This window comes from Amphiura filiformis, chromosome 5 (genome assembly GCF_039555335.1).
Source record: "Amphiura filiformis chromosome 5, Afil_fr2py, whole genome shotgun sequence".
NCBI lineage: Eukaryota > Metazoa > Echinodermata > Ophiuroidea > Amphilepidida > Amphiuridae > Amphiura > Amphiura filiformis.
In genome coordinates, this window is record NC_092632.1 from 5,508,314 (window position 1) to 5,532,562 (window position 24,249).

Sequence of the window (24,249 nt, forward strand, 5' to 3'; positions counted from 1 at the left end):
TACATTTTGAAAAATATTTGTTGACTTATTCCAGAATTTATATATAAGTTGTGGACCGTATATTAGTTGTCCCGTCTGTTCCCTATTTTAAATGTTAAAGAAAGTAGGCAAATACAGTATAGGACTTAAATTAATGATTCGTGGTTTTTCAGGCGAGATATCACAATAAAATTCTAAAAATTAAATATTTTGACATTAATCCGCGATGTTATGAGGCCCGCCGATTACGAGCTGATCAAAGTAGGCCTATAGTAATCTAAGAAAGATCGACAAACTACACTGTTTGCTAAAAAATTGAATTTTAATTATTTACAATTCTTATGTAAATTACATATGTTATTTTGATATACAAAGAGTAAAAACATGGTTTACCAATTTATATCATGATTAAGTAACACTATATTTTCACTTTAAAGGCCCATGCAATGATCCCAGAGAAAATATTAAAAAGATTGTGTAGGCTTTTAAGAGATGGATAAGTCATTCAAATTGTCATTAGGTATTTTTAAATGAAAAATTTGGCAAAAACATTGACAAAATTTAAACCCCATACAATTTTAATATTACAGTTTCGTGTCAAATGTCCTATTTTAGGCATAGGCTAAACAGCCAGAAAAAGGCGATGTTTCAAAAAGCTTAGGGGAGCCGCATCCTCCTGAGCATTTTGACACCTTTTAAAAAAATCGGTTGCAAAATGACGCAAAGGCGATTCGTTTTTGACCCCCACTATTTTGAATATCATGGCAATTTTCTATATCGTTTTATCATTTTTAATGATAATTTACCTAGTTTGGGGACCATTGGACCCGTTTAAGCAATTTGTACAAAAATTTCATCTTTTGTGAATATAGGATGCGAGGGCCCTGTTCAGCCTAAAATCTGTTACGCATACACCCCTAGTATTAAAATTATGTTCTTTTTTTTAAAACGGTTTAAAGGTGTCAAAATGCTCAGGAGGATCAGCTATCTGAAACAACATTTTATAGCCTATCACTTAATAAACAGCTTTCGGCTTAACCACTAGCAGGCTATCCCAACAAACACAAAACAGATAATGTTTTATTGTCGGGTTATATAAAGGGTATAAAACGTTTTAATAAAGTTCCAAAAACTTGATGCAAAACATTCTATCATTTACAAGGGTTTACCAAATATGTTGCAAAAATGTTTGCCAAAAATATTTTGCAATAACAGTGACATTAATAATTATTTTGTCATATTAAACGTTTTAAAAACGTTTTCCTGACCTTAACATAACCCGATATTAAAGAATTTAAAGAATTTTTGATTTGTCAAAACCAATTGAAGAAACTTACTTTCTTGTGACAGTTTCGTCAGGGAACCACCGACTTTCTGCTAGCAAGACTAATATCGCTAAGTAGTGACCCGCCAGTCATCAGCTGTTAGATCACCACCACAATAACAAGCTTCGAATAAGTCAGTGGTTCACTGACGAAACTGTCAGCAAGAAAGTAAGTTTCTTCACTTGGTTTTGATTACCAAACCTGATGAACCTGTTTCAAGATCCGACATTAAAATGTTATCAAAACGTTTTGAACAAAACCAAATGTGTTTATAAAGGTGAAAAAACTTTGAATTTTACGATTTTCGGCAGGAGCAAATCACTGAATCTAATTACCCGCGTTCACATAATAATAACTTGGTTTAAAATATTTCAGTCAAAATCAAACCACTTCGGCCAAAAACAGCTGTTTTTACTTGCAGACACCTACGAAAATCACCATAACCAAAATCTGGGTCGGCTGGACCCGTAGAAAAGGATTTCATATGCGACTGCCTGTAGCGCATTGATCTTTATGTGCACGACAAAAGGAAAACAATGACATTAGTATCTATGAAAAAAAAAAGCGCAGTGATTTATAGTGCGCTACGCACAGGCTAGGCACAACGCCTAGACGTTGATCCACAAGCCTCCGCACACTTTCCAAGTTGTCGCTGACCACTACGGCCCCACATCATTCCATAAACCTTCAAACAACAATTCAGGGACTTTGCTGCTTCAAGAGCGCACACCCTAGACATTCCACAAATATTCGCAACCAGGATCAGCTCCCCGTGTTTCGTACGGGTTACAACGAGACAAATTAGCAGTAAGTTCCTTGTCCAGGGGAATTTCAAGCCAACCACGAGAGCGTACTAGACACCGCCAGGGTTCGAACCCGCAACCTCTCGCACCATAGTTGATCGCCTTAACGATTGAGCTAACTTGACTGCTAGGCTTATTACTTATTAACTTTATCTTCAACCTTGTTCTTTTTACTATTTTTATAAAAGAGTACAAAAATACATTGCACAGTGCACATTCGTTCCATATACGACATGTACGAGAAACAAACGTCTCTTTTAGATCAGGGATATCTCATATCCCTGTTTAGATGAATTTGGTGGGTGTTGTTTTTTTGTTTCTTTTCAAACCGGATTTTTGACATAAATTTGTAATGTTTATAAATGTCCCAACCCATACACCCTATATGCTTACTGGATCAGCCAAATGTACTGTGTTTGTAGCCAACATACTTATTATTATCTGAAATAACAATAATAAATTCCCATATAGAGCTCCACCTTAAACATCCAAGACAGGTGTCCTTTCCAAGTCCATAATTTCCACATTGAATGGACATGGCGGCAAATTGCATTGATTTCAATAATATAAAGCTATACAAAACAGAGAATAAATACACTTGAATCCATCGTAATTATATACACAACACATCAGGAATAAGTTATATTGACGATTCGGAGTTGCAAGATAGAGGCATGTCACGTGACAATGTAACGGAGTCATGTTCTGATACCACAGGTTCCTTTTTGTGATAGCTGTCATTTATGTTATTATAGTCTCCATTTCTCATTTCGTAATCACCATTAGCCAAAGCCGCGTACCCCGGGCAGGGGGTTCCATTTGACATCATCTTGGGTGGTGGTTGCCATTGTTCATCGACGGTACTGAGTTTGTTGAAGCCATTTGATGCAATGCCTGCTTTAGATTCATCTGCTATTAGAGGGTAGTTAGCTTCAGCCCGATGTTTATTGAGAGCAGGGCCCCACGAATCCGCTGGTTTCAGAGAATAGAAGAAACGCTGTGGGGAAAACGAAATATTTAGTATGAATAAAATAAAAGCGGTTTTCTAATACTAAAACTTTTTACATGAAGGGGATTGTGGGGAATGTCGAACAGTTGGGGAATGGAAAACGCCGTCACTGCACAGAATAAGATGAAATGCAATCAGCGCGTGGTGTTTGCTAGTTCTTCAGTGAAATCAAAAACAGAACTAATCGGGAATGAATTTAGCTTGTTCATTGGACTGTCTTTCTGCCAACATCTTTAGTTTCCCCATTGATTGATTGATTCATGTTTGGTTTTTGCCATTTCCCCACTTAGCAAGGTACACTGATCAATATGCCTTTTGCTTTAAGTAAATCGGACATACGGTTTTCATAATGCATCAATTTATATTTTCTTTGTTTCCTATTGTTTTTTATCAATAATCAATCATTAATATGAGCTAAAATGACTAAAGGCTCATATGTAATTTTTGCCAATATTTTGATAAAAACATTTTTTTGCATATTTTTTTCATTAAACGTGGGTCAAAGTGTTTCTAATATGTTCTATCGTAAAGCCGCCCTCCAATTTGCATACTTAATTATCTAAGTGCTAATTAATTATGCAAATTAGAGGGCAGCGTCACTATATAATACATTAGAACATATTAGAAACACTTTGACCAAGTTTCAAGGTATAAGTATGCAAAATAAAAGTACCCTGAACATTTATGCATGGATTTTTAGCAAAAGTTACGTATTAATGAGCTTCTCCAGTCATTTTAGCTCATCAACTTGATTGATTATTGATCAAAAACAATAAGATACAAAGAAAATATAAATTGATATATTTTGAAAACCGTATGTCCGATTTGCTTTAACAAGCAAAAGGCATATTGATAAGTGTGCTTTGCTCTACTCAATTAATCTGTTTAAAACATATTAGAGCACTTCCATAATGCCTCAATGCAATATGCGTTAATGTTCAAACCGGTTGACCCACATATTCTTCATGTAAAGTCAAAATTATTAAAAAAACAATAAAACCGCATTCCACATTAACATTTAATTGCTAAATTATGGCCTTATAGAACCTTTCTAGACTTTTCTAGTCCTTTATATAACATTTACATTAAACTCACCTCTTTCCACGTGTTACCATAAGCTTTGAAATTCAAGAAGTATATCATATATGCAGGAACAGGTAATGCAGCTGCAATGGTCATACCCCATCCTAAGAATTCTGCCCATGGTGGATACCTGTAACCATCCAATGTCAGTCCTTTGTAACCCACACCGAAGAAGATGAACACGAAGAACATAACGGATGGTGATATTGCCATCCAACAAATCTTCCAATAAATGTTCATTTTGAATTTTAACATCACCATCATATCACGCATGAAATTTTCGATGCCTGAAAAGTACAAAGGAATAAAAACATTAGTTGGGTTCTCAATTTCTTTCAACACAAATTATTGGAATGATAACAGGTGCACTATTGAGATTATATCCAAAATAGTGAGGAATTTTTTCAAACATCTTCGCCTTATTAAACCGAGAGAAATCGCAAGCGCGTAACCTCGAGATAATTTAGAGTGCATTTAGCATAAAACAGAGACTTATTTTGCATAATTGTTATATAGATTTCCATTCCAAAATACTTAAACGTCAGAAATAATGAAGTCAGGAAAGGTCCATGTTCTCTTCCATTACTCTCGCCTTTAAAGGTAAATTACCAATAAAATCCAAATTATAACCAAATTTTTTAAATAATGAAACAAATACATACAAATACATACCATATACATATGATATAACAAGAGTTTCTCCCATTGATATAAGAATGATTGAGAAACCAGCTGAATATTCATCCATTAAAGTCAACATATAGAAACCACCCTGGATATAATACAGAAACGGAGAAACAAAATATGATCATGTCACAAATAATCTTGAGATACAGATGCTTGAAAAAACTTTCCAAACTTGTGTTGAGGAGTTTAGGAGTAAGCGACGGATATGGGATTGTTCATTTACTATGTCTGGACCTGCGATCCGGAACCAGTTACCACCTAACCTGAGATCTTCTCCCACAGTTGCAACTTTCAAACTGACGTAAATTGTTGTAATGTATTTGCTGCTGATATGTTTTTTTTTGTTTTGTAAATCGCAATGTACATATTTAATTACAAGCGCTGTTGTTATGTTATATTAATATTTATAGGTTTTGGTATTTGACATTTTTTTACTACATGGAGGATTTTGACTTCATAGGTTTTCCTGTCAAGTGACGATATGTCGCATACAAATCCCAAATCACGTGTGACCGAGTGGATAAGGCGCTCGGCTCATAATCCATAGGTTGTGAGTTCGAACCCCACTTGTGTCAACGTGTTGTGTCCTTAGGCAAGGCACTTTATCCTTATTGCCTACGGGGTGGGGTATGGTGGGCATGGATGTTTGTATAGTTATTTGTTTCGATGTTGCAATATTGGTGCCCATTAAGCTGCTGCCTTCAAATTGAATTGTTTCTGTTTAGGTGTGTTTAATGTAAAATTCTAGCAATTTGACCTGCGGGTCACCATTAGAGTTAGAAATAAAACCTTGCTTTCTTTATTTAAGATTAGACTATTACCAGTTAATAATAGAATGTATAAAAATCCCATTTACTTACATTGGTTGTCATAGGCAAACCCAGGATGAAGAAGACGACACAACAAATGCCGGTAACATACGTCTTTTTCTGGTAAATATTTGGGTACACGGGTTTCAATTCATCCACTATTGCAGTCACCACTGTTTCTAAATTACAAAACTAAATTTAAAAAAGGAAATGCAGAGCAAATTAGCGGGAAAATAATGAATCATAAATGTTAACGAATAACTAAACAGAGAACAAGCAAAACACCGCAAAAAGACAAAACGACGGGGTATGTCGTTTTACGATCAAAATATTAGTCGACCGCGTACGCTATGAATATGCACACAGCGAAAATTTGCTTGATTTGTGTTGTTTTAAACACTTCCAAATCAACTCCTAATAGCTATATATTTGATGAATAACTACAGGATCGGCTTTCAATATTCCATATGTTCACAAAAAATACTGTTAACGTTGAAAAGAATATAATTTGGACACATAAACATAGACAAAAGAGTCCAAATACGGTAACCTATAAAATTGTAAAACTGATTCGATGCCATATATCTGGAATTTGCATTTGGAGATTAACGGGGATTATTATCCTATTTAAAAAAATCGTTGGTTTGAGTTAAAAACCCGAGGCCTGCCGGGATGAAAGGGGTATTTTACAATAAATATCAGCAAATAGTAAGCCATGCGACAACATTGGGAATGTTCGCTTGAGCCAGTGTTAAACTGCGCACGCGTATTGAACTGAACGCAATCAATGGCGTGCGCAGGTTTTCAAAAGTGTGTGTGGGGGGAGGCTGGGGTCCAGCGATTTCTTCATTCAATGTCTTGATTTTCAATTTAAAAAGGAAGTATAGTAATCATGAAGATTAATATAGACTCTTATAGAGGAAACGATAAAAAGACCTCACACACTTACCATACTATCAAGACCAAGGGTTAACAGCATAAAAAAGAACAGTAATGCCCAGAATACGGCGCCTGGCATCCTAGCAATGGCTTCGGGATAGGCTACAAACGCTAACCCAGAACCTGTAGAAAATAACCAACACAAAGAATATTAACACTCGTTAACATTTGGAGTAAAAAAAAAAAGAAAAAAGCGCAGTGATTTATTATAGTGCGCTACGCACAGGCACAACGCCTAGACGTTGATCCACAAGCCTCGGCACACTTTACAGGTTTATCGAAGCGGTTGGGGCATCTTGCCCCCCCTTATTTTATTTTTTATGTTTATTAATATTTCATCATTTTCGTCAAATCTTACTATCTTATATCCCACCTCCATCCCCTTCCCCGCCACTGGAAAAAATCTTGGCTATATATGCCACTTACCACAATGTGCCATAATGTACGGTCTTATAAAAAAAATAATATAACATGCATTTTAAAATCCTATTTGAATATTTACACCCGTCCCAAATTACACCCAAGGTCGTTGTGTTTGTAAATCAATAAAGTCGTGATACAACCGTTTTAAGCCCCCCCCCACATCTATTATAACTCCATGTTAAACAGCCAAAATATCCATTAATTGTTATTGTCATAGTTCCCTACCTCCAGCTGCAACATCTTCTATAGGCATTCCTGAATCATGAGACATGAAGCCAATGACCGCAAATATCACGAAACCAGCAAAAACACTTGTCCCACAATTAATCAGACCTACGGTGATCCCGTCTCTATAAACAGTAACAAAAATAGAATGTTGATGTAAATACGTCGGCTGACGGCTGATACAGAAGCGTCGGCCCAAAATGACTGACTACAGAAATACATTGTCGTTATGGCTTGACGTATCACGTATTCCCTACTTTACTACATGCACGGCCGCGCAGGCTTATTTCCAACGTTCCCAACTAACGTTTCGACGTCGGGCTAACGTGAGTGTTATCAGGGAGTGGCCTGCAGCGGCATAATAATTATGAAATGATACATAAACATCTCAAAAGGACTATTATATACGCATCTCCTCTACAACACACACACCTGCCCCACCCATTGCACACACCCCACCCCACCCCGGCAAGTGTTTCGATATTCATTTAAAATAAGAGCTGCTATCAAAGTTAATTTTCAGATGCGTGAAACATGCAGAATCTCTATTATACATCTTAAATGGCATAAAGTTTGTAAAGAAATTGTAAGAATTGTCAAGAAAATATTTACCGGTGAAAGTTGTTGTGGAATTTATTGTAACTGGCCAACGTATGCAGACTACCCCAGGCAGGACCCAAAGAATAGAAAACTTGCACGGCTGCATCCTTCCATACCTAGCAAAACGAGAGAATGATATTAAGAAAATATCACTAAACACTTTTCATGCAGATGCTTATAATAGGAAATCTCCAAATATATTTAAGTACCACACCAGCGTAGTTCAAAAGTATACCATATACTGTGACCAATCACGATTAAGAAACAAGAGCCAATGTTTTTAAGACTGTATTTTAAGTACCAGTAGTAATTTGTAGTTTTAAGATTGTATTTTTCATGGTTTGTAAAGCGCCTTGAGACCCTGTTGGGTTAAAGGCGCTTAATAAGTGCGGCTTATTATTATTATTATTATTATTATTATTAATTACATGTATATTGTTTTATTATTGGGCATTTCAAATCAAGTTATCCACACTCAAGTCATGTTTTTGGTGGACGTAATCTTTTTCAACAACTAAATATAGTCAGTAAAATAATGATGTCTCCGATAGCTTAGATTCACGAGTTTTGTATACTTTTGCAATTATTCATATAATTCGTTTGTACAGAGTCATTAAATTGTCAGGTTTTTGTTTTGCAAAGCGGGACATGATTCTTTTCTAACTTAATTCTTAAATGGAGGGCTCATTGCAACAACATTTCTTTCGTTACCTAGGTAACACAAAATAGATCAAGTACCATTGAGGCCTTTATTGACCATGACCTATTTTGATGAATTACATAAGTAACGAAGATCCTAGATTGTGCAATCCTCATTTGAACTGAACTTGTATCAAAACGAACACCCACCCCCCCGTTTGCCAAAATCGGAGCACTTTGATATTTTGACACCCATAGGGCCAAACGTGACCTTTTCCATAATAACTCTAATACAGTACATTCAAAGGCTAGATATGTCAAAATAATTATGCAGTTTCGAATCCTTATGACTAGATGTATAATAGTATACAGTAAGCAAAAGAATCATAGGTACCAGTTGTGTTCACCCCTGTATATCCTAAATAAAGACAAATGTGTCAAAATTAAAACAAGCAGTCGACGCCTGTACTCTTTAGCTCTGATTTAAGACCTTATTTGTTGAAATTGGTTGAGAATTAAAGAAACGGTGATCCAAAACCTAATGAAGATACGAAATAAAAAGTTGCACTTTTGTGTTCTATCCAAGAAAGCACGACGCTAGTTTTTCGCCCTAATCAATGAAAGCACGGCGCTAGTTCTCTTGTTCGCGAACGCTTTTATTTATGTACAAATCAATAGGGCGTGCAATGTGGCAAACTGCAACTTTTACATTTGCATCTTCCTTGAGTTTTTGGATCGCCATGTCTTTATTTCTTAAACAATTTCAACGAATGAGGTCTTAAATTCGAGCTAAAAGATGCAGCTATTGGCTGTTGGTTCCAATTATGATATCTGCTTTTTTTAAAAGATATACAGGGGTGAACGTAACTGGTACCTTAATTATTTGGCTTACTGTACATCGGTATGGTTGTTAACCATGATAACACAATTTGAGCAAGTTTAAAATTTGACCCTGTGTCAAGTTTATTGACCTTTTCCGTTATTGCTATCATGCAATTTTGTGTACCCATGATGTCAACTACCTCTGGGAACAGTATAACTTGCCCCCCCATCTGAAGGAGTCGGGCTCATACATTGATACCAAAACAAATATACACTTACCGTGGGGTTTCCTAACTGATCAAATCTAGGCACAATGTAAAAGTAGATCCCATTCATTGCGCCTGGCAGTGTCAACCCTCGAATCAGTAAAATAAATAAAACGATATATGGAAATGTAGCAGTAAAGTACACGACCTGCAAAAATACGAGAAATCGAAGTTGTAGTCGCGTGAGATGAATTCAATGAATATATTAATAAATCGATTCTTGTATACAGTTCATTAGGACAATAAGTTAAAAATGGAAATCAATACATATCTACAGCCCGTCCTTCCAAAATTGGCGCAACTAAAAACGGCTAAATTATACTTGGAAGTTTTTAGCCGAGACGAAAATACCTAAGGTATTTAGATATTTTCGTCTCAGCTTTTTAGGCAGTAGCATAACTACGAGGGGCAACGTGCCCCGGGCGCCACCCTTAGGGGGGCGCCAAATTGACCAATTCAGCATAAATTTTCGCGCGCATTTCAGCACAAAATCAATTGAAAGAATTGAAAGAATTCAACTTCTAGTAACCAACATCCAATTTGTGTCAGTTTCCACATTTAGGACAACTGGACAATGCATAAGGATGCTGACAATAACAACTATAGTGAAGGACACCTAAAATATCCAGCACATTTCGTTTTATCCAATTCCGAGTTGTTGTTGGTGTGGTACGTTGTTTACTTGGATATTGTCCAACATCCAATTTGTGGCAGTTTGCACATAATGCTTTTAGGACAACTGGACTATGCATAAGAATGCTGACAATAACAACTATGGAGTTCTTTGGAGGTCTTTTGTTATTGATTTAACAATGGCACTCAACAATATACCGTAATGCCCAACACCGACAGAACATTTCCCTTAAAACCAAATTTGTTGTGTTTTTTTCATCTCAAAAATGATCAATTGATTTGGGACTTTAGAAACTGCATTCCAGTGAAAATGTTAACGCGTTACCAAAATTGAAATGGGGCCAATATTACACTATATCAACTTTATTTGGAATTTGCCCAATTGTGACCAGAAAGTGGTAGACATTGCAGATTCATGACAGCAAACTCCAAAACAAATGACAGAAATATTGAAAAGTTTGCACATTTTCTCTTAGCTATTCCGAGTTCATTCTCAGAAGCTCCGGTAATCTGATTTGTCACTAATAACACATTGTCGTAACGCAGTGAAAATGGCACAAAATAAGGTTTTTGATGGCATATCTCACCAACGACCACACCAAACTGGATGGAATTGTACAGTTTTATGAAACTGAATATTTTAGAGCGCGGTAACAATTACGCCAACCTGATGGTTTTAGTTAAATCAATCGTTTTTGGTTATACCATTTGGGGAATGCTGTATTGCAACTACTGCTACTTCTAATATTGCTACCACCTCTACTATTTCACCATCATCGTCAATCGTCATCGTGATTATTATTGCTATCATTTGGTATTATAGTTTTCATATTACCAGCTCATTACTGGTGATGTCTTTTATTGAAATTAATTATTATTCTACAGTAAATGATTAATTGTTATTACCTTTCCCACTGATTTAATGCCCTTGATTAGACATAAGAAGACAACGATCCAAGCCAACAGCAGACATAAGAGTAATTGCCATCGTATTGTGCCCATATCATGTAAACCTTCACTACGACCTAAGGCGTAGTTCCTGCAAAAATAACCAAAGATAAATGTGTTAAATCGGATAGTGCCTTTTTCTTTTCTAGTGTATTCTTTTCTCAAAGTTTCTTTGTCCTAATTCAGCATCGAAGTGGTAATTCTCTTGGTTACCGGATCACGCTATTTTGGTATGCCTTCGAGTGCAATATACTTCGTGTGGTGATCGTTTCGATCGTGGTTCATTACTCCAGCGAGTGATCCCGTTGACATAGTAACATTACGTAACTTCGATACTGAATTTCTACAGTGGGACAAAAGAAATACTATCTTACAGCCAGAATTCTTCTGCAGGTCTTGTCACGGTAGTCACGGTAGCATTGGATTCCGATGTATTATAAATCAAAGTGCTGTTGCTTTTTGTGCTGACTTCACAAAACTCTGTATTCCACTCGTTACCACAGGTACTCCAAGGCACAACTTTGTTGAAGGAGGCGAAGAAGTAGAAGAAAATGTAAGCGATGATCATATTATAGTATATTACCACCATTCCAGAGATTATAACCATGGCCCAGCCAAGACCTGCAAGAAAATTGTCAATCCAATCATGGTTATTATTTTATGCTGCGCTGGTTAAGGCCCTTCACAATGAATTCTTAGTTTACTGTTTAAGATTTTTAAGGCAGGTGGTAACTTTTAATCATTAATTACTTATTATTTTCTTTATTTTGAAACGAGCGGTCACAGCCCAATATCAACAGTACATTTTGGCACTGCGGATTTAATTATATATATTGCAATTATGTCTGATTTTATACATTGATAATAATGCAGGGGTGTTATTGTTTGTTCAGCATCATGATCAAAGCAATAAAGTATCAAATTAATGTAGGGCCTAATTAAAATTTCATTTGACAGAGAAAATTTCAAATAAAAATCAAATAAATACATATTTGCAACGCTCAATTTTGAAGGCGGGGGGAAACAGTAAACTCAAAATCAATTGTGAAGGCCCTAATATATAAATTTGTTAACTCAAGAACCACAGGACCTACAAAAGTATATATGTGATATCTTGAATTCTTCTACACGCTTGCTATGAAAATGATCAATGCAATTTTGCCAAAACTCACTACCATTCGCAAAATGCTGTGAACTATCAAATCGCAACAGTTTAAAATAGTTGCTAGCCTTATTGAAAAGATCTCCAACTCATATTTGATAAGATCATCCATTTCAATTTTAAAAGGTTAAATATCTCCCTCGGAAAAGACAAACTATTCAAATGTCTTCTTTTTTTTTTTTTTTGTTGTTGTTGTCATTTTTGATAAGAACCTAATCATATTTGACAAGCTTGTTCATTTTTTTTAAATGACCAGGCAATCTTGATCTTATTAAATGTGATAAATGTGAATACTATTAATTTGAATCGATTTTATTCATTTGTGATAGTTACTTTGTGTATTAGCAACATGCAAACAAAAAAATAAACGTAACATAATTAGTAAACCTCCAATGGGAAGTGGGTATTCAGATGTTTCGTATACAGAAATGTCCAGTCCAGCATGTTTCCTAAGGTTTGTCTAGTCCTATGTCTTGTATGTTTAGTATCATTCTGAACATATTTAGAAATGTCTCAAACGACAAGAGCACATTGACAACGGAGAGAAGACTAGCTGCTGCAATTGCACACCACACACCTGCAAACAAACCCCATACAAAAACACGTCTTACCTTTGAATAACGGCGCAAGATCCCATACACCAACACAGCCCTTGCTTACAAACTGGCCAAAGCCAAGTTCAATCACAAACATTGGTAAACCAGCAGCAAACAACATGATAACGTATGGTACCAGAAATGCACCTGTAAGTTAACAAAAAAGTTATTTTTCCAGTTTGTTCGGCGCATTTTGAGACCTACGATAATTGCCCACGGCATTTTCTTGAAATTTTGACAAAGTAGTTCAAGCATGCATTTAGACTAAACATATTTATTCACAAATCTTTGTTTGCACACGAACAAATGATGAGACAGATAACTAGAAATAATTGGGGTAATCAAACAAGCCAAACGACGATATCAAGGCGAAAATGACTTTCATCAACGTTAACGCTTGTTATTGTATTTTAAACATTACCGAGCAAGTTCGTTTGGGACGATGCGTTTAATTCTACAAAATGTACGGTCGCAGAATCCACCGTCGTCAAAAACACTCAAAAACTCATTTCACTACTACCCAGCTGGTGATGAATTTACTAAAAATATAATAAATTTATTGTTTAAACGGAAAAAAAAGTTATCAAAATTACCTCCTCCATTTTTATAGCACAAGTAAGGAAATCGCCAGACATTTCCAAGTCCTACAGCAAATCCAACAGAAGAGAGAATGAAATCCATTTTGTTTCCCCAATTTCCACGTTCTTCGTTCTCGTCGCCATTATTGTCACTATTTTCAGAGGATTTCTTGGACGTGTTATTTGTTTGCATTGTATCTACGAAGGGCAGATTGGTTTTTGGCATATCGACGACAGTACTTGTCTTATGACTTTCATGGCCGTTACTCATCTATAAAGTAAGAAGTTGTACATTGCATTAGAACCATGCCATGTCTATCCCCCGGCCCTGTAGAAATTTTACAGAATTCGGGGCAGGACAAGCAGTTCTTCAACTCCAATGAAGAATGGCCTAGGTACAAAATCTAACTTGAGGTAAATTTTTAATACATTAATGTTAAAAGAAGGTTGGGAACATTGGCATCAGAAGTGATCCATTATCATTATGGCAGCTCTGACACAATACACAGATGACAACTTGATATGAATTCAATGTCATGGGGACTTGGGGAGTGATTTTTGTGATGTCACATCTTCAGGTGGGAAAGACGGCCCAATGAAATGGGCTCGCCCAAAAGTGTATTTTTTATCACTGAAGGATGGAATCCAAAACTTGTGGATCATATTTTTTTGTCATATACGGTCAATCATCTTTTCGTAAATATATTGATGTTGGTATACGACCAGGCAAAGCCCTAAAGGCCAGGCTGAAAAGATCGACACTGAATTCAGATGTAATAAAAATTCCTTTTAAAAAGGAATGGGCGCCCAACTGTTTGGATACTTTTTTTCTCTTTAAAACAATAATGTAATATTAGCATAGAAAGAAGTCCATTAATTTTGTATTTTAAACAAAGAATATACGCACAACATTCTATCCCGTACATATCAGAAAACAATAATAAAATAAAATCCAAGCAAATTGTGGTTTTATTTCTAAGCTGGGCATACTCTTAAGGAAAACAGTTGCGAAGTAAATCTAGCAAGACCGAAATTAGACGCTCTTTGCAAAGTCAAGCCAAACAAGATGTGTCTGATTGGGGAAGGTGTTCTGACAATCCAAATATAAACTTAGTCCACCTCAAATGACCTGTAACAATTTGTGATTGACATTACTTAATTCACCTCGGATGACTTTGATCTGACATTCAACTTTTTCGTCCTTACACCAATCATATCCATAACAATTTAACTCTTACAACTTCCTGTCAACTCTCTAATTTAAAACTCTAAATTTCTGTCTGTTTGCCTTTTCTGTCTTGTACCATTTAGTACACTACAGTTTGTTACAATTATTAAGATAAGCAAACATTGCTGGGTAGATAACAGGATTTAGTTATTTACTTAATCCAATCATGGAGGTAGTATAGCTACAACCTTGGCGAAAAATGTTGCCACACCTGAGCGTTAATTGGCCAACATCCTTCCCGCTCCCCTATTGCAATGTTGATTTGGACAAAATCGTCATCATTTCTACATTACAGTCTCCCAACATTGGAAAATGGGGGGTGGGGAAGGGCAAGTGTAATCTGAATGTGCATTTGCAACTATTATACAAAATAATACGGAACTATCACATATTTAGCTTCGATTGCGTGCTTTTAACACCAGAACGTGCTGGTGTGGCCCTGGTGTGGCAACGAATTTCCGCCAGAGTTGTAGTACTACGTCAATTTTGGTCTCCAGTGTTTTAAAATACAACAATGTAGAACATGTATAATTAATATGCCGTGTTGTTTGCATACAGTTTGCCGCCCAATTGTGCCACCATATTGCAACTTTGGCAATAACCGCTATATAGATTCTATGGTAATTAGCAAACAAAAGCCATCAGTAGAGTCCTCGTTAATTGATCTTATCACTATGGACCACAATAGTCTCATTCCAATGGCATAGTCCAATAACCTCAATTACATAATCATAGTGCAAAATTTGACCTCAAGTTGCAGAGTATGAGTTTGTGTACCCAAATTTTCAAAGGATGAAAGTACAAATGTATTAGGGCTTAAGAACTGTTCCCATGATGGATGAGCATGTTGTGGATCCTAGTGTATGGTCAAATGTCACCGTCTATCGGGTTTCTAAGGCACACGGTAAACTGGTTGAACCCATACAAAGGTCAGGATTTATTTGGTGTTTTATAAATCCTAATTTTGTATTTTAAACAAAGAATATACGCTCACCATTTTATCCTGTGCATATCAGAAAACAATAATAAAATAAAATCCAAGCAAATTGTGGTTTTATTTCTGAGCTGGGCATAATTTTAACAAAACAATTGCGAATTCAATCTAGCAAGAGTGAAATTAGAAGCTTTTCACAAAGTCATGCCTATATTTTGGCGCCTCCGTAGAGGGCGCCAAAAACCGATAAACACATTTGAGGCCACCAACCAACATACAAGTAATATCAAAATGTGGTAAATGGTACCCATTAGTTTTGATATTGATTGAAATACATGCCTCATTCGACGACATGTATTATACGTTCATGTGTAATGCTGGCTTGACACCATTTGAAAAGGCACATTGTTGAATATAATGATCAAAAGTAGCACATATTTTCTTATTATTTTCTTTTATAATTGACCAGTTATTGTCTATCTCAAATTCAGAAAAATTGATACATCGATTTTTGCATCTGCATTTGCACCACTCAATACTCACTCAAAATTCGATATTTTGTCACACAAGAATGTGGTTGACGAAATTTCATTCGTGTTTTTTGAACAAACGTTGGGGTTTTGTAGAATCTGAGACACTATATAGCCTACATTTTTGAAATCATTGTGATCAGACGAATAATCATTTTGGAGATTGGAGAAAAATTAAATGTTTACCCCTGTATCAATCAAGAAGGCCGCCACTCTACCCAGATGGCCGCCAAAAATGTAAACCAGTATACATGTACTTTTACATATAAAAAAAAACCGCAGTGATTTATAACTTTTAATGTAATTTTACTAGTGGAAAAATATCGTTTGCAAGATGCTACAATGCACAACAAAAATTTCCACAGAACTACGTACAAAGAGCATTCATGCACTTTCATGCATTACATAACTTAACGTAACAGATAGACATGATGAGATGATGGTTAATGAGGTCATTAATTTCCTGGTAAGTAGACCTTGCTACATAAATAATTCCAAATCTCATTATTTGTTTGCTTCATTGATTTAACTTGGTAGTAGAACAGCTACGCTTAAAGCTCCCATCATTTTGGTCAAAATCGGAGAAATTGGAATTTTTACCAATACCATGTAGGCCTACAAGCAAAAACATTAAATTACAAGTTAAACAATTATTATTTTTTAGTATAACTCAAAATTAATGATAGGTTGTAGATAGCACAAACCATTCATTTTTATCTTTGTAATCAGACGAGTAGGCCTAATTTGATCGGAGCATTTTAAAATTTTACCCCTGTATGACCTTTCTTGACCTCGAGCAGCCACCAGAGGTCATGGCATCAACATTGGACCTTCATATTATGTGTGGAAACTCATGCTTCTATCACAGACAATAGGGTATGTGCTTCTATTAAAACGGAAAGTGCACAATATTTCAGGTTGCAGCTGTACTTATGGTCCAATGGTATTCAAAAAATGTGTAATTTGATTGGCTGTATTATCAGTGATAGAATAAACCTGAAATGCTTCATTAAACTTCTGTTATTAAAGTGATGATAAGCCAAAGTTTATCTTCTGTAATAAAATGAATGAATGAATGGTCGTTTATATTAGATCTAAATGTTCACATGTTCAAACTAAACTTACGATATTGAAACTCCCAGTAAAATCAGCAAAAAATTGGTTTTAATATGTACTATGTAGTTATACTGTGTGCTGTTGACTAGCATTAATTATGTTTGGTTTTAAATTAATTTGACCTGGCTTAAGGTCAAGCTAATTTCTACAGTCCATGATCACAGTGGTCCATGATCATACGCCTCAAAAATGTTATCCGTATTTGGTATTGAAATCACCAGCTGTGCGCACCAGGAACAAGAAAATAATTTTGACCTCGTCCATATTGACCGAACGACATTGTTTATGGTTTTCTGGTACTTTAATATGATCTGCTTCATTTTGCTAAATTGAAGGCACAATAAAGGTCTGTTCTTTGGAAATATGTGGCAAAAGATGTGATAAAAGACAATGAGATCTGGGCATGCTGAAGCCATTTCCCCATTTTTGACTTGAATTCAGCGCGATAACAAGTGGCGGGTTTTATATGCGATAAAACTTAAGATTGAACAAAAATGCGCATGAATAAAACTTTTTTTTACACGGAATTGTTGATACTAAAATACAAAGGCCTATATCAGGTACGTACAAATCAAGGCTTTTAAAGTTGCTCAAGAAGTCTAGCCACGAATTTGCTTACCGATAGAGCTCTAAATGCGTAACTAATAACCACTATAAATCGTGTGCAAATTCGAAGCTATATTCTCGAGAAAACCATAAGCCGTAGTAGTCGGGACCCGGAGTCGAGAGGGGTGGGGTTGTGCCTGATACCATGGGATGCTGATACATAGGCACGGCGTGTTCATGGGTATTGGGCTGGTAAGCGAGTCTAGTTGTGCCGGCATGCGAAGCACCTTACAAAAATAATGTCAATCTGTGTTTTCGGTTTAAAAAAAACAAGCCGTTTTTGGAAGGAAAAACTCACAAAAGGTCCGCTTTTTCAGGAAAAAATTTGAAATGAACTGATCTACACTACAGATTTCACCGGGAGATTTCAAGTTTGAAAAACTTACCGCAAAATCACCAGATAACGAGGATTGGTAATTAGACATCTTGCGTTGAGATTTATGAATCGTTAAGAAGCACTTCGGAACAAATTTTCAACTTTACATCAAGAACACCATTACGATCCCGAGGAACCACCGTTCTCAAAATGTATCTGTGTGGAAGTAGGCAGCTATAATCCTATACAAATCCCGGGATACAAATATGAAAAGTATTGATACCCAAAGTATTTTATTTATGCGTTGAACATATTCTGGGCATAACTAAAGATAACAATAAAGCTTAACCATTATAATAACCATGAAGAACCTATACAACAGCACTTTTGCCCGACACCTTTGTCATGTGTATAAAAGAATATTGAAATGCCTCTCAGCCTCTGATCATTATTATTAGGCCTTCAGCAGCATGGAAATTTCCATGATTATAAAGAACGTGTATCCAGGCTTTAGCTTTTTCCACGGGGTTGCCACAAATGTTAGCCCAAATCGAGGATCTAAATAATCGAAAGTCACCCAATACTTTTTTTAACTATTGGTTTCGACTTTCGACAGGATAGGAAGGAAATATTTTTACCGCAAGTCGGTGTAGCGAATGTGAAAATCGTCTAATTTTGTCCTTAATAATTTCTATGGGACAGGAAATTGTCAAAAGTTGCGGGGAAAATATTCAAAAGTGGTCCAATTGGGCTATTAAACCGTGGCTTTGGCAGTAATTTTCCGTAACAATAACAAGACCTAGTCTCGGTCCCATCCCAGCCGGCTTGTGGGCGGCCTCCTATTCGGTGACCGAGGCCAAAGGATGTCAATTATCATTGATTATGTAATATTGATCTTGAAAATACCAATCATTTCCGCACAGTCACATACGAAGAATATTATTATGAACTGAATACGCACAACCATGGCGCTATGGCACATCCTTCGCCATAAAAAACAGCAAGATAACGTAAAATAGTCAAATGTAAGCGGCCTGTGTAGATAGGGTATATCTCGATCTTCGCCGTATAAATATTAATGCGTAATCCTATGATCAGATGCCCCATGTTGACATGTTCATGAATGACCAAAGTGTATTGATAATTATGTATCTGTAAATATTTTACATGTTTTGATGGAGACTTGTACCGGGAATCTGTGATGATTCTCTTTTTATTGTGTCATTCTCTGAATCTGAATCTAAGGATTAACGCTTCTCATAGTCGAAGCCAAGATATGGTGATCATTCAGTGAATGATTGAAATTAATTCAACTTTAATAGTACGCGCAACGGATCCGTCTCAAAAATATGTTGGCTGGGGCCTGGGGCTGAGACTAATTCCGAAGTTTGAGCGGGAAATGTTTTACGTATGCAACTAATCGATCAACGTACTATAAAGCCTTCTACATGTACTACATGTAGTATATCCCTATAGATAATCGATATTCCTGTTTAGTGTTCTTTTGAATGATTTCCAAATATGTTAGATTAGTCGTGACGAAAGCATACTTTAAATACCTGTAACACAAAGCCAATTGTATGCACAAGGTTGGTTTTGCATAATTATTATTAGTGCCAAGCTTTCCAAACAATGGAGCAAAATCCGGCAGCAAAATTATAAACATTGTATTCCAAATTTGCCACTGAACTTACAATACAATTTTAGTAGTTGTAGTCCTTGCCCCTATAATATACATAAAGGGTTCACAAAAATAACTCCCCCTAAAATGACAAAACATTTTTTCGCATAACTTGACATATATTTCGTGGATTTGAAAAATTTAAAAACCTGTGAATAAAGGAATTGTTTTTCTACCCTCCCAACGTTCTTTCGTCTGAAAATCTTTTTGTTTTGGCTAAAAATAATCACGTTTTCTAAAAATGATGCTTTCAGAAAAAGTTGCACTTTTCAACATCCTCATTTATGTCAAAATTAATAGCTTCAACAAATCATTATTTTGCACTACGTGATGGTTTCATGGGTGACTAAGAGTTCAGAGACAAAAAGGTGAAGGAAAAAACCCCAATTAAATCAATCGTAACATTGATACCGAGAAAGTTTGGTACATTACATGTATAGGATGTTGAAAAGCGCAACTTTTTTAAAGCATCATTTGGGAAAAATGTGATTATTTTTGACCAAAACAAAAAAGATTTTGGTACGGTAGCAAAAAGATGCCTCTGTTCACAGGTTTTTAAATTTTTCAAATCAACAAAATGAATGTTAAGTTATGCAAAGAAATGTTTTGTAACTCCTAAATTGATTTTACCATTTTTGAAACCCCGGCTCAATAAAATCTTCTAGAAAAACCCAGTACATGTTAATTAGTCATTATTTTATACTGCAAAATGATTGCATGGGTGACTGGGTAATCGTATACATAAAAATTAAAGAAAACAGAAATACCATTAAATAAATCAAAACATTGATATCGAGAATGTTTTTGTACATTAAATGTATAGGATGTGGAAAAGTGCACTTTTTCTGAAAGCATCAGTTTTGGACAATGTGATTATTTTTGGCCAAAACAAAAAGATTTTTAATGAAAGAACTTTGGGAGGGTAGGAAAATGATTCCTTTATTCACAGGTTTTTAGATTTTTCAAAACAACGAATTCTATGTCAAGTTATGCAAAGAAATGTCTTGTAATTTTAGGGGGGGTTATTTATTGTGAACCCTTTATCTTACTTGTCACCAATGTGCTATAATTTTTGAGAAAAATGCAAAAATAGGCACAAAATTGGCCAGGGGTGTAGTACTCCCTTAACTCAATTAGCTTTTGAAGCTTTTCTCCGAAAATGAAACAAAGGAGATGATGTCTCACATTCCATTCTCTTTATTTCAGACAAAGACAAAGCACATCTTTTTGACAATTTTACATAAATATAGAATGAAATGTCTTACAATGTATAGCTACTCTATGGCAATTTACTCTTGAGGATACACTGCAAAAAATATTTTACTCAACATTGAGTGAAAAGGTCACAACTCAACAGTTGAGTAAAAGATAACTCATTACTCAACATTGAGCTCATATAGGTCACAACTCAACAAAAGAGTAAAAAATTACTCAAACATTGAGCTCATGTTGAGTAATTCTTACTCATTTCCACCGTTTCGCTATTGTTCAAACACACTGTGGTCTTACTCGGTATGACTCAGGTATCATACATGTCATTATTATTAATAATTAATAATATTCAAAATAAATGATGAGGCACATTAATTGGTAATGGTATACTATGGTAGTGGGTAGTGTTTGATTTTATTTGATTTTATTCAGCATGTTAAAATGGATATACATTACAAATATTATATTGCATTTACAGGTAAATGCTTATTATATTATATAACATACAATTTTTTTACATACATAATCCATAACACCATGTCAAGGATAGCCCTTTAAACTTATTTCCAAAGGGGTCCTTATATTATGAGAAAAAAGGATATTAAAAGTTAAGACTGGTAAAAAATACGAAAATAGAAAAACCAAAAATAAAGCATTGAAACAAAACAACAAACTAGACATTCATTTGATTTAAAAGGTGAGCTTTGACATATTTGTTTAAACTTGTATTTCAGTGAAACGGATTTGAATCCATTTGATATCTTCTGGCAAACTATTCCAGGTTTTGATAGCATTAAAATAAAAAGAACCAGAACTAAAAAGACTTGATTCTGGGAACTTGACAATTAAAGTCTCGTCCCCTTGTGCTATATTGATACACACTTGATAGTCTAGTAAAATTCTCGTTCATATAGTCAACCGGGGTAGTCAAATGTTAAAAACATGATTTAAACGGAGCTGCTCAGCTCTGTTATTTATATTTAAAATGTCAAGATTTTTGAAAGTCAGAGTGACTGATGTGACACCGAAAATCTTTATTCAGGATGAAACGAATGATTTTGTTTCCCGTGTTTTGTTTTGAGCACATTGAAGTATTTGCGCGTGATATTTGGAAATGCCTGCATACCATGAAGAGATTGAATAATAGTCAAAAAGGCAAAGAACAAGAGCTGAGCAGAACGGTTTTTTTGATGAAATGATTAAAAAAATGCTTGCCTTTAAAGGAATTTTAGGCGAGAATTTACTTTCTTAATTATATTAAAAACAATTTGATTAAAAACAATTTGTTCACCATCAAGTTTCTCGTTGCAAAATGAAAGTTCTGCAAAATATCATACTTTGTGAGTCGATCTGATCTAACGCAAAGGATTTCCAATTATTGGTATGTTTAGTGACGTAATTCAATAATAGGTCTTTGCTGATGCATAAATTTGGCACCAAGTCAACATATCTACAGTACGACGGCAACTTCGTGACCTCTTTTGTTCGATAGAAATTTTTTACGGGTTGGTGAACACGGGTTACGTAACTAAATGTTGAAAATTTGGCCGGCAAACATGTTTTAGCGAAATAGCTCCAGAAATGGGAGACACGGGGCGTTTTTTGCTTAAATTGTGTACCATGATCACGGATAAGATACCAAACATTTGTGCAAAGAACAAAAAACGAGTAAAAGTTGAATAATATTGAAAATAAAGAAGCTTGAACATGTCCAAAGTGGCCGGGAAAAGGAGAAAAATTGCATGTCACGATCACCAAAATGGTTATATCTACAACTATGAGCAAACGCCGGTCTTATGCTTTTCTGTAATGATAGATATTAACTAACTTGAGCTTGTATTAAATTTTCAGCGAAAATGATTGGTGGAACAATCGAGTCGTAGGTTGTAAAGTTACTCTCAAAACGGCCCGTGTCTCAATCGTGCGTGTCCCGTTAGTGACAAGTGTCACTAGCAAAATAGCAGCCGGCCTTGTCATTATATCGAATAATAATCGTCAGAATCGTCCAGTTGACTCCAGTGATATTTCTTTATTCAAGTAAAATACTGCATTGACTTACAAAATATTGAAGTCAATATAAAAAGTAATATCACCTCATTTGACTGAACTTAAAAGCAGGTTTAAAAATATTATTGTTGATCGAGTCCCTGAATGAGAAATAAGGTTGCAAAAGATACGAGTATGTTACAGCAGGTTGTGATGGTCTAGTGGTTGACGCCGTGGTTTGAAGTGCGAGAGGTTGAAGGTTCGATCCTACAGCATTTCGATTTTTTTTCTCTCTTGTTCTGTTAGGCCTATGGTGTAGGCCCGTCAGTATTATGATCAATTACAAATATTTCTATGCAACACGTTTGCAATGTTTTTCTTTATGCGTAGGCCTACATATTAAAAAATAAGATAGCGTCAGCCATAATTTACGAATTTCAAACCTGATATTTTGACATAATATTATTTGTAATTTTTATTTTATACCGTTCTTACACCATACCCAGACATACACATAATTGGAATCAGCGTTTCGTTGTCTAGAGTAACTTTAATTATCTTCAATAGAACACCACAAGCGGTCAAGATAAAAAAAATGCTTTCTTTCATTTTACCTCATTATTTCTGCTTCAAATGATCAGAAACCCTTCCTGAAAGTTGTTTACTAATATCATAAATATTTTTAAAAAAAACCGCTATGGACATTGGTAGGGTTCGAACTTCCAACCTCACGCACTTCAGGCACGGACTTAGCCACTAGACCATCACAACCTGCTAACTTATTCTCGTACCTTTTGCAATGTTATTTCTAATTCAGTGTCTCGTTCAACAATAATCTTTTATAAACTGTTTGTAAGTTCAGTCAAATGGCTTGAAATTACGTTTTATATTGACTTCGATATTTTGTATGACAGGGCAGTATTTTGTATGAATAAATAAATATCACTGTAGTCAACTGGAAGATCCTTACAATTATTAATCGATTATATGGACAAAGCCGGCTGTTAATTTTCCTGCTGACACTGGTCACTTATGGTCACGCACGATTGCGAGGGGAAGCCGTTTTGAAAGCAACTTTCCAACCTACGACTCGATTGTTCCACCAATCATTTTC

At 35.5% G+C, this 24,249-nt stretch overlaps 1 protein-coding gene across 1 annotated transcript; it reads right to left on the bottom strand.

Moving 5' to 3' along the window:
• Positions 1-282: 282 nt before the first annotated feature.
• Positions 283-18,703, bottom strand: LOC140152525 (sodium- and chloride-dependent glycine transporter 1-like). The gene is made up of 13 exons (XM_072174878.1): positions 18,327-18,703; positions 13,542-13,797; positions 12,964-13,095; positions 11,565-11,811; positions 11,149-11,281; positions 9,623-9,757; positions 7,895-7,998; positions 7,283-7,407; positions 6,645-6,757; positions 5,747-5,887; positions 4,872-4,971; positions 4,212-4,486; positions 283-3,104 (listed from the first exon to the last, which is right to left on the bottom strand). The coding sequence occupies exons 1-13, from the start codon at positions 18,363-18,365 to the stop codon at positions 2,748-2,750; spliced, it is 2,157 nt and encodes a 718-aa protein (XP_072030979.1). The 5' UTR covers positions 18,366-18,703; the 3' UTR covers positions 283-2,747.
• Positions 18,704-24,249: the final 5,546 nt, after the last annotated feature.